The sequence below is a fragment of the Hyla sarda genome, chromosome 2 (genome assembly GCF_029499605.1).
Source record: "Hyla sarda isolate aHylSar1 chromosome 2, aHylSar1.hap1, whole genome shotgun sequence".
Taxonomy (NCBI): Eukaryota; Metazoa; Chordata; class Amphibia; order Anura; family Hylidae; genus Hyla; species Hyla sarda.
In genome coordinates this window covers 390,035,474-390,047,964 of record NC_079190.1, presented here as the reverse complement: position 1 = coordinate 390,047,964, position 12,491 = coordinate 390,035,474, and the positions used below count along the sequence as shown (strand labels likewise).

General features: G+C 41.4%; 1 protein-coding gene across 1 annotated transcript; it reads right to left on the bottom strand.

The window, feature by feature from the left end:
• Positions 1-5,209: 5,209 nt before the first annotated feature.
• LOC130357481 (fibrinogen-like protein 1-like protein) lies at positions 5,210-12,245 on the bottom strand. The gene is made up of 4 exons (XM_056560179.1): positions 12,170-12,245; positions 7,745-7,909; positions 6,053-6,691; positions 5,210-5,289 (listed from the first exon to the last, which is right to left on the bottom strand). The coding sequence occupies exons 2-4, from the start codon at positions 7,791-7,793 to the stop codon at positions 5,210-5,212; spliced, it is 768 nt and encodes a 255-aa protein (XP_056416154.1). The 5' UTR covers positions 7,794-7,909; positions 12,170-12,245.
• Positions 12,246-12,491: the final 246 nt, after the last annotated feature.

The following is a 12,491-nucleotide window of genomic DNA, read 5'->3' as shown; positions in this document are numbered from 1 at the left end:
CGCTCCGTGCACCAGATGACAGGGTGGTGCTGCAGGAGAGATCGCAGGGGTTCCCAGCGGCGGGACCCCTGCGATTAGACATTTTATCCCCTATCCTTTGGATAGAGGATAAGATGTCTAGGGGCGGAATACCCCTTTAAGGACCCAGCCAAGTTTCATTTTTGCACTAAAAATCATAATGCTTTCAATTTTCCACCTACAGACACATATCAGGGCATGTTTTTTGAGTCACCAATTGTATTTTGTAATGACATCACTTATTTTATAACATAATCTGCGGCAAAACAAAAAAAAAAACGTATTTGTGGGAGAAATAAAAAATACAAAAACACACCATTTTGTAGTTTTGGGGACTTCTCTTTCTACACAGTGCACTTTTAAGTAAAAATGACACCTTATGTTTATTCTGTAGGTCCATACAGTTATAGAACTACATTGGTATGTTTAAAATTGTCAACTTCTGACCCCTATTACTTTTTTATATTTCCGCATACAGGGCTATATGAGGCTATTGTTCTGTACTTCCCTTAGGCCCTGTCAGGTTGAGTCCCTCACTGACCTGGGAGCTCTCCTGCAGTGTCTCCCCTGCTGTTACTGTACTGTTTTATCTATTTTATTTTATGGATAGTCAGTGTCCTAATGTGTAGTCAGTATAAATGCCCTTTGGAGGACTCCAGCAGTTGTCTAAAGGACCTGTGAAATGTCACATGTTATGTCTATGTTGTCACATGTAACCCAGAGGGCACCTGCTTAACCTATGACCCGCAGCTTGACCAATGGGCTTTGGCTCAGCCCCCCTCTATATAAGGGGGCGGCCATTATAATTCTTCTCTCTTCCATCACTTTACTGAGACCAGCAAACACCAGAGATCTCAGTGCTAGTGACCAGCACCTGGAAGGCCTCAAATCTACAGTCATTCCAGTAAGTCCAAGTCTATGTCTTCTGCCACTACCCATAGTCAAGTCGATTCTAAAGTCAAGCCTCAAGATAATTATCTAAAGTCTATTACCAGTCTAATTGGTCCCAGCAAGCTGCGAGGTCCTTCTGTGTTCCTGGCCACCTTTCTGGGAATCTGTCCTAGCTGTGAAGATAATACCATCTATCTAAACTCAGTAAAGCCTCCGTTAAACCATAACTGGTTGTGGACTCTCCTTTTACTACCTAGCCATTGGAATAGCGGAGATACCTTTCGAGTGGTTCCGGTACCAAAAAAACGCTCTGGCGTCACAAACATTAGGGGTTAACAACATCTTGCCCCTGGGGTTAATACCATCTTGCCCCCTCCACCTACACCCCTACTCCTCGTGGTCCTGCCATCACTGTGCGTGTCACCACAAATGATTCTACTTTACTGTACTCTCTATGTGCACTTTCTGTTTGAGTCATTTTTACTCTATAGACATTCTTTAGGCTGCTTTGAAGTACAAGTTCTTGTCCTTCTTAAAAGCAAAGACCTCACCCTGAGAAGACCGACCATTCCTGCACGGAGCTAATGTAATAGTCCAGTGAGAATGAATAGATTCATTTTAGTTCTTTGTCAAGAAAAAAAAAAGTCCTTTTTGTAGTCATTATGTAATTCTACCGTGAACAGCAAAATCAAAGGGGAAGCAAAAACTGGTGCTCAGTCATCCCACAGATAAATGGACGCCAAGTGAGATGTAAGGTAAAAAGGCAACTGGGCAGATGAATAGCGAATGTTCAGAACACGTCTTGATGATTATCTCAGTGGCTATAATACTGTGGAGGGCACAAGAAGATTGTTAGAAGTGTATAATTGTTAGGGTACTCACTAGACAGTGGCTAATATTATAGAGAGTCTATCACTGACATTCAAGCTGCTGTAATAATGCAGCTTGTATCCCGCAGCCAGTACATGTTTGTGTCTGGAGCCCTAGGTTCTGGTTATTTTCATATACTGTCTGTGAATAATACAAATCGTGCAAAGGAGCTGCCACTGTACAAGTGGAAAGATGGCACCTTTTAATGCAAATTTTTTTAATACTATTTTAAAATTTCAAAAAATAATTCATTTCAATTATACCCTGTATGATAGCAAAGAGCTGCATTCACAATTATGCAGGCTTCAGAGCCAAAGTCTCCCAGCATTTATTGCCCGCTCATTGTGTGCACAGAGCTTGCTGCAATGTTTTGTGTCCTGGAAAGTACAGTGATCACACCAAGCACTATATGCTAAATACAGTAATCCCATAATCTGACAAATGAATGCTCTCACCACATTGTAGGAACTCACTTGTGAGGAATCTAAATGTCAGGATGTTTTTTTTTATCAAGCACTATAAGCCAGATGCCTCAATGATGGTGGTGTTGCTGAGACATTTGACCAATGTTTGAGTTCATTAAAGCTCCAATTCTTTATTCTTTCTTACCCAAATCACTACCAAATTGTGATAATCCTATTGGTGGAAATGGGAAATTGTTTGAGCCGTTCTAATTGTGTATCTCAGTTGTTTGTGGTCAACTGCAAATAGTTGGTCCAGAGTTAACATGTGGCTCTTGACCGCATTGTTTTACTGAATTTACCACACAAGTCCTTGGCAGATGTAAACCTTTTTTTTTTTTTTCCAGTTGTTAGCATTTCCTAAAATTAAGATGAAATCAGTGCCATACTGGCCTACCAAGATACTGCAAATTTTCTCAGTAGGCCATCCGCCCTATGGGCTGGCCTGATGTCCTAACCAGGGCCAGACTGGCCATTAGGCACAAAGGGCATTCACCCGGTGAGCCAGGCCGTCCAGTTCAGGATGCATTAAACTATAAATGTGTCTTAATGACCGCTTATAGTTAAATGTGGCGCTTGGGTGTTTTGATCCTCACACTGTCAATCACTCATGAGGGCTGCTGACTACATGATCAAGTGAGTATGTATTTTTTTTAACTTGGAAATAGGGGCTGCCACTACATCGACCTAAAGGTGGCTACTACTATTTCTACCCATGGGGGCTGATACTATTACTACTTATGGTGAACTGCTGCTGATACTTTTACTGCCTAAAGGGGGCTGCTATGATGATTACCTATGAAGAGATGCTGTTTCTACTATTACTAGCTAAAGGGGGCTGCTACTATTACTACACAAAGGGGGCTGCTACTACTACTACTACTCAAAGGGGGCTGCCGCTACTACTACCTAAAGGGGCTGCTGCTAATACCTACGTAAAGGAGGGGACTACCTAAAGAGGCTGCTACTACTACTATATATAGGGGGCCGTAACTATATACAGGGTAGTCTACCTACAGGGAGTAACGCCTACTTAAAAGGGGCTCCTACTACTTACAGGGAATAACTATCTATAAGGGGCAGCTATCTATATGAGGATCTACCTACAGGAGGCACTTGTGGTAGGTCCTCCCCATTAGGCAGTTAGGTCACTTCAGTAGGTAGAAAGTGACCTAACTGCCTAATGGGGAGGACCTACCTACTCTTCCCAACCCACTTTTCTTCCCATTCTACTGAGTGGAACACTAAAGGGGTTGTTATTACTGTATGGAGCACTATAAGTGCTGTAAAAGTGTGGTGCTTAAAATGTTTGTCTGACAGATTCTGTGGAGATGAGTTGTGGCTGGAAGAAATTGTCATGACGGTCTGGGCCAGATGGAGAAGAGAGAGAAAAGTGAATGATTTAAATTAGAGAAGTTGTCCCTTGATGTAATTGTATATAATCACTTATATGGTCTGCAAAGCCTGCATAGAGCTGATATGTACCACCATATGGTCACTTTATGGAGGTGGAAATTTTTTTCTATACTGGTATTATTAGTATTATTGGTATCAGTATACAGGTATAAAGGATTTGGTTAGCAACACTATGATAGTAATATGTATAGTGATAATATTTTCTTTTTGTATACCACTATTATTGCTAATATTGGTCAAAGTACACAGGATTTGGTCGGTAACAGTTTAATAGTTATATGTATATATACAGGTAAAACTCGAAAAATTTGAACAGAAATACAATCCTAAAAACCGACTAATGAAATACAGACTAAAATCTACTAAACAAGACTAATTAACCATGGCTAAAAACTCAGATCAAATAACAAGATAGATACAAGGTGAATGCTTAAGCAGACATAGTAGCATTATTGCACAAACAGGCAAAGAGTATTGCACTGACAGACATCATAGTATTGCACTCAATCCTGGGGTCTTCATGAGCTGTAAGCCATAGTCATCACAATTATGACAAATCACGGCTTGAACTATCTTGCTTTGCATGTAATGAGTCTCTCTCATATATTAGTTTCACCTTTTAAGTTTCATTACTGAAATAGATGAACTTTGCACGATATTCTAATTTTTCGAATTTCACCTGTATATATATATATATATATATATATATATATATATATTTATTTATTTTTTCTCCTGTTATGTACCCCATTACACGCAAATATGATTGACATTTGACCTCTCCCCTTCAGGCTTTGCCTTCACAAAGCCACACCAATGACTGAAATGGTGTATGGTATCTGGGAATGAACCGTCACTATGTCCAGGACTCCTGGTCCGAATAGGTGCTCAGCAACTGAGGGGAAGACTCTAATCCACTGGAGAAAGAAGCGGCACTCCGGAGTAACCTGAAATATCGTGGTTTTCATTCCCCCATCCAAATTGGATGGGTGAATAAAAACCACGATATTTCACGTTACACCGGAGTGCCGCTTCTTTCTCCAGTGGATTAAATAACTGAAATCAGCTGCTTAGTCAAAAATGCCTGGGCCTTTTTTTGGTCCTAGTCCAGCCCTGGCAGGGCAATGGAATTCTTTGTACATTTCTTTTTATTTTATAACATCTATTTTTTCATATTTGTGGTTATTTTATGTGCATATTTGTGACTGCAGACAAAAAAAATTCATACTGATGTTAACCATATGATATATATTTTTAATTTCTTATTTTTTAGTGTTTCATGAGGTGATTGAAATGATGGACAAGGTACAATTAACATAATTACTTGTATAGCGAGCGCATCACCTTACATAAACCAACAGCTAATAACATGAATGTCACTCAAATGATTGTTCAAACTAAATGAAGCTTTTAGCTCAGAGGACATATCAGCATCTTCACTTCAGCTGATACCATCTTGCTGTATATAATTATACTGGGCTTCTTTGAATAACACTGCAACATGCACAAGACACTTGAATGACAAATGCATATGTTAGTATTGTGCTGACTCTTCATTCTGCAACAGCCATGACAATATCTAGATAGTGATAGGCTTCATTAGGCATAATAATCATGAATAATGATACAATGACTAATGAAGTCAAAATATTACAGAATTATACGCAAAACTAAACATAATAACCAAATAATGAATCTCTGGATCGGAGCATGTTCATTATTAGTTGTAAGAATAAGTGCTTCCCATGTGTTACATGAGCATTCACGAGCAGAGAGCACAGGACATAAGCCTATTTCTTCAAGAAACATATATATTTCATATTTTATTGAAAATGTTCAAAGTTTGCAAAGTTAGCAGTCATTTTATGTCAGAGACGAATCCATTAAATCAATGAGACTAAAGATGAATAACATAAATATAACAATCTGTCGAAGTTATTTACCTATCCAGGGTATATAAAACTGTATTAGAAGGCGTGCTTGTTTTTAGTCCCATTCACATGGAGTAGGTGGTGGATTTTCACCACCTCCCCCACCTCCTCCTCCATCACCTCCACCTCCTCCTCCACCACCATCACCTCCACCTCCTCCTCCACCACCATCACCTCCACCTCCTCCTCCACCACCATCACCTCCACCTCCATCACCACCACCTCCTCCACCACCATCACCTCCATCTCCTCCACCACCATCACCTCCACCTCCTCCTCCACCACCATCACCTCCACCTCCATCACCTCCACCTCCATCTCCTCCATCCCCACCTCCTCCTCCACCATCTCCCCCGTCACCATCTCCTCCATCCCCACCTCCTCCTCCTCCATCCCCACCTCCTCCTCCACCATCACCACCACCACCATCTCCCCCATCACCATCTCCTCCACCATCCCCCCCACCCCCCGCTGAACAGTTTTGAACAGGCTGTATAAGGATATGACTTGACTGACAATTTCCCTTGCATAGTTGTTGCCAGTAAATACCAGTACCAGTATTTAGATTAGCGAACCTGCAGTTGTCATACCACCAGCCACCCCCACCAATATAGGCGCAGTTGGACCCTGACAAATCATTGTCTTGATCACGGGTGGAAAATTTCATGTTGTCATGACCGGCACTGGGCTCTCCAGATGTCATGGCATCACCAGCACTACCTGAGTACCTTCCTAACCTAATCCGATAGCAAAGATTTTCCCCCTCAAGCGAGAATGAGTCGTAATTGGCTAGGTGCTCTAATCCAGATGATGGCCGGAGGCGAAAACGTACATGGTGTAGCTGTTGGGTACTCAGTAAATGTATCAACTCATTACCGAGCCAATGGTCACCTTTTAGATCTCCAAAACCTTTCTTGTAATAAGCCCAAGTAGTATCCCAGATTCTTGGATTTTTATGACAGTTCCTTTGAATGACAGTCCAGCCTCCATCTTTTCCATCAAGTTCACACCATACCAACAGGCGCTTACTAGGTAGAGGCTCCACGACATACAGACCACTTTTTTCATTCTTTATTGCAGTACAGCTCTGAGGATAACTTTTACCTGTAGATAAAACATTAAGACTCATTTAGAAAGATTACATGTTCTGCTTTATGAAAGTACCAAATGGTGGCACAGGGCTCCTGCCTCCAAAGTTCAGAGGTTAATGGATTCTGTATGTGCACCTTGCTCTACCAGGCCTGAAGCAGAACTGTGAGTTTTATTTTTTATTTTTATTAATACAAAAACAGAGTTGTTTTTTTCTACCATAGTATAGAGGAAGTTCATTGATCTTGCATAGCTATAAAAGTAGGTATGGTAAGGAACAACACAATAACGTATCACTGATTTAAAGGGGTATTCCATGAAAAAACTTTTGTTTCCATATCAACTGGCTCCAGAAAGTTACAGATTTGTAAATTACTTCTATTAAAAAATTGTAATCCTACCATTAGTTATCAGCTGCTGCTGAAGTTGAGTTGTTCTTTTCTGTCTGACCACAGTGCTCTCTGCTGACACGTCTGTCTGTCTCAGTAACTGTCCAGAGTAGCAGCAAATCCCCATAGCAAACCTCTCCTGCTCTGGACAGTTCCTGAGACAGACAGAGGTGTCAGCAGAGAGCACTGATGTCAGACAGGAAAGAACAACTCAACTTCAACATCTGATTAATACTGGAAGGATTAAGATGTTTTAATAGAAGTAATTTACAAATCTGTTTAACTTTCTGGAGCCAGTTGATAATAATAATAAAAAAAATGTTTTTTTCATGGAATACCCCTTTAAAATAAAAATAGGGTAAGCTGTAAATTCAGGTGAGGATTGCACGTTTCTCTCATTTCTAGTCTGTGGGAGTTACAGAAATACAGTGCAAGCTGCTCTCTCCATTTACGCCACTCTTTTAGTCTAAGGGAGTTATGGGGACAGGGAGATAAAAATGTGATGTAAAGCAGTGCATAATTTACAAGTAGCAAATTGGCTGCTTTACAACAGGAAAAGACGTGCCAAGTGTACTGATGCTGCACGGAACATCAGACGTTAATGGTAGTAAATAGTTATAATGAGACAAATGAAAGTCTCCGGAGAATATACATTCATTGTTTACGAATAGTCACTTACCACCATTTGGGTAGTTTATGATATCCTCTTCAGTTATTCCATTTAACATATGGTCATTTTGAAGGCTTAATATTGCAGACAGTTCCAGCTTGTACCCATAAACAGCACAAACTACCCCTCCGAACAGGAAGAGCAGTGCCCGAGACCCATGCTTCCCTTGGACCCCTGGATAAAAATAAATAATATCATTCTTAATAAATGCATCCTATCTATATATCTTTGTATTTGTTTTTTATTTCATAGTTTTCAGGGTTGCCTTAGGGCACTAACACTACTAAAACAAACATTACTATATTATTCCCACCAACAGCAAGTAGGCAGCTATAGCAATATCTTAGCAAGAATATTTAAAGGGGTACTCCGGTGGAAAACTTTTTTTTTCTTTCTTTTTTTAATCAACTGGTGGCAGACAGTTAAACAGATTTGTAAATTACTTCCATTAAAAAATCTTAATCTTTCCAGTACTTATTAGCTGCTGAATACTACAGAGGAAATTCTTTTCTTTTTGGAACACAGAGCTCTCTGCTGAATCACGAGCACAGTGCTCTCTGCTGACATCTCTGTCCATTTTAGGAACTGTCCAGAGTAGGAGGAAATCCCCATAGCAAACATATGCTGCTCTGGACAGTTCCTAAAATGGACAGAGATGTCAGCAGAGAGCACTGTGCTCGTGATGTCAGCAGAGAGCTCTGTATTCCAAAAAGAAAAGAATTTCCTCTGTAGTATTCAGCAGCTAATAAGTACAGGAAGGATTAAGATTTTTTAATAGAAGTAATTTACAAATCTGTTTAACTTTCTGGCACCAGTTGATTTAAAAAAAAAAAAAAAGTTTTCCACTGGAGTACCCCTTTAAAAGTGCCCGTAGTAAAAGCGCACTGACCTGGATGGGTTTGGCAGACTGTCTCAAATGGTGGTCTTAAACTGTGGCCCTCCAGATATTGTAAAACTTCAACTCCCAGCATGCCCGGACAGCCGTTGGCTGTCCGGGCATGCTGGGAGTTGAAGTTTTACAATATCTGGAGGGCCACAGTTTGAGACCACTGGTCTAACATGTATGGTGGCCTGTAGACTTTCCACTGACAGATGATGTCAGTGAATAGAATGGTCGGATGTGTTATATCTTTACTGTCCAACCCTATTGTTCTGGGAGAGATAAGCCATTACCAGAGGAGCCTGGTTGCCCCTAAACCCTCCCCATAGCTGAAACATGAACGTTCAGCTGTAAAAGTTTTAATTGTATGGGGTCGTCTGGTGAGAAAAATTTTATTTCTTTTTTTTTTTTTTTTTCAACTGATGTCAGAAAATTAAACAGATTTGTAAATTACTTCTATTTAAAAATCTTAATCCTTCCAGTACTTATCAGCTGCTGTATGTTCCAGAGGAAGTTCTTTTCTTTTTGAATTTCTTTTCTGTCTGACCACAGTGCTCTCTGCTGACTCCTCTGTCCATTTCAGGAACTGCCCAGAGAAGGAGAGGTTTGCTATTGGGGTTTTCACCTGCTCCGGACAGTTCCTGAAATGGACAGAGGTGTCAGCAGAGAGCACTGTGGTCAGACAGAAAGGAAATTCAAAAAGAAAAGAGCTTCCTGTGGAGCATACAACAGCTGATAAGTACTGGAAGGATTAAGATTTTTTCAAATAGAAGTTATTTACAAATCTGTTTAAAGGGGTACTCCGCCCCCAGCATCTTATCCCCTATCCAAAGGATAGGGGATAGCACCCCGCTATCATTACTGCACAGAGTAAACTCGCTCTGTGCGTACTGACGGGCAATACAGGGGCCGGAGGATCGTTACATCACGGCTCCGCCCCCTCGTGATGTCACGGCCCACCCCCTCAATACAAGTGTATGGGAGGGGGCATGGCGGCCATCCCGCCCCCTCCCATAGACTTGCATTAAGGGGGTGGTCCGTGACGTCACGAGGGGCGGAGCCATGATGTAACAATGCTCCGGCCCCTGTATCGCCGGTCATTACGCACAGAGCAAGTGTGCCCCGGCGAGTGTGCCCTGGCAATCTTACATCTTATCCCGTATCCTTTGGATAGGGGATAAGATGTCTAGGGGGGAGTACCCCTTTAACTTTCTGGAACCAGTTGATCTAAAAGAAGTTGTTTTCCACTGGAGTACCCCTTTAATTAATTGGTCAGGGCTAGACAATGGAATTTGTACCAATTTCTAGAAGGTAAGGGCCACTGTCATGTGCCCATTCATCGATGCATCTGCCTTGTTGTTGGGATTTCCACTAAGTTACAAAAAGCTATGACCCCACAAAAAGCTGAACAGGCAGAGCTCTTGAACGAGCATTAGGGGTCCTTATGGGCCCAACATAGATTATATTCTGACAAGTCTATAACATAAAAGATATATCAGAATATAGCCTATGTAGAAGAGTAACATAATCTACTTAGTAGAAGAATGAGAAGAATACATACAACATACAAAAGTGTACACTCTCTAATCTATTTGTTCTAAGTATATAAAACTATACTGTACATTCTACAGACTGGGGCTATGTTGTTATACTCCAGCACCCATTACTGATTGTCTCATATGTAAAACTGTGAAATTATTAGATTCATTTAATGGAAAAAATCATCAGGTCATTAGGTATATTACTAACCCGAAAGGCAAACTTTAAGGTGTCTTACCCATTCTTGTCCAAGTAGAGTTGGGCTCTGTACCTCATGGGCCCGGCAGCCCTATTTATACCTTATAGACTATTGGGAGGGGAGGTAACGGCGTTATCACAACAGCTGTGCATCACAGGTAAATGGTGTTTAATAACTAGGTGTGAAGGCGACTGCTGTCTGTTTGAGAAACTGAAGGGTCTATCTAGATTACCCGAATATACAACCTAGTTGATAGGATTTCTGCAATGAACACTGAAGGTTAGGCCAGGACGATGAATCAGCCGAACTATTCCACACAATGCTCCACATACCCAGGATGGAACAGAGGGAAAAGTGATCATGCATCCTACAGCGACAGAGGGATGGATGGGAACGGATGACTAGAGCAGCACAGTAACAGATGGTTCGAGAGCAACATATATCTGTGAATTGTGTTCTGTAAAAAAATAAAAAAGAGCAAAGGGGAGAAATGGTTCCTGGTTTGGAATAGACTAAAGTGGTGTGTGTGGCTTGTAAACAATACCCAGTCAATGCAATCCCCTGAGTACAGGGCAGCGGCAGTACAATGCTTGCTTGTCAGGTATTAGCAGGCAACCGGAGGACATATTTTGACGTTTCCTTTCATCCTTGGTTATTTTGCTTTTTGCTGTCTTACTGCTATTGTAATGCAAATGTTTGTATTAAAATTTACTTTATCCGGTAGTAATTATAGTGGCAGGTATTTTTTTTTTGTCTTCTTTGCAGATAGGCAACTTGTTAGGTAACATTTACTTGTCTTGCAGTTTCTGTGATTCTCAGGTAAAAGGACCAAAATATTCGATAGGATTGGACAATATCTTTTAGTCTAAATGGTGCTCAATGGTCAACAGTCACAAGTGTTCGTAATTTTTCCTTCCTCCTTAGGTGGCACTGGAGGAAATATTAATAGTGCCCACTGGAATAAACAGGCTGTCTGTGTACTGCACAGAAAGTCCAGGTCCTTAAAAGGGTACTCCACTGACCAGCGTTCGGAACATTTAGTTCCGAACACTGTGTGCATGCTATGGGGGTTGACCACGTCCCCTCGTGAGGTTATGTCACGCCCCCTCAATACATAGACTTGCATTGAGGGGGCGTGGTGTGTCATCAGGAGAGGGTTTGGCCGACCCCTGCAGTGCGCACACAGCGTTTGGAACTTAAAGCATACCCGTCAGATCCAAAAAAAAAAAATTGTTAAAATATATCACTCGGTACCTAATCCTGACCATGTACATCTAATTTTTATGTGTCTAGCACCTTTAGTTATTTTTTTATTACACTTTTAATTTGGCTCACTATTCTGAATTTCTCTCAAAGGGAGGGGGCGTGGCCTCACTGTGCAGGTCTCCGCCCCCTCCCTCAGTATGCTGTCTACTCACATCTCCCCTAGCATTAGCAAAACTACAACTCCCAGCTTGTCCTCACTGACAGTAGCGGGACACAAGCTGACAGTGCGATCACAGCTGTCAATCAAGGAAGTGTGTCCATGACATAGGTGATGATGCATGGACACAGCAGGACTAGTATGAGTCCAAGCAGGCAGGGGGGTGCAGTTTTTTGACTGGCTTTTTCAGTATTAATTACAGAAAATTTTCTAATGAAAGCAATTGTAAAACCTATTGGTTTTGCATGCTTTATAACATATCAAAAGTTTTTGAATCTGACAGTGCCCATTTAATGTTCCGAATGCTGACCAGTGGAGAGCCCCTTTAATAAACTTCCAGGTGGACATTCCGTAGACAGTAGAATAAAACGAAAAAGCAAGTGGCACCAATACCTTATGAGTTCAGCTCCTCGAGATGGATATTGTAGCAATCGGGCAGGTAACCAGATAAGTCCACAATACGGCGGAGTTAGGACAATAGGAGTAGCAATCAGTAAAGTATATACAACAGAGACAACAGGCATCCTGCACTCACCATGTAAATGCTGGTTATACGGCTCCCATCTCGGGCTGCTCCTCCGGTACAGTGGACAGGGTGGCGTGGGGAGCTCAGAGGCGACTGCCAGCAGTCACCTCTACAAAGATGTAGTAGCCAATACCTCCCTAAAGTGGTCCAAGAAGGAGAATCAGAGACACTGGGGGACAGATCTACTTA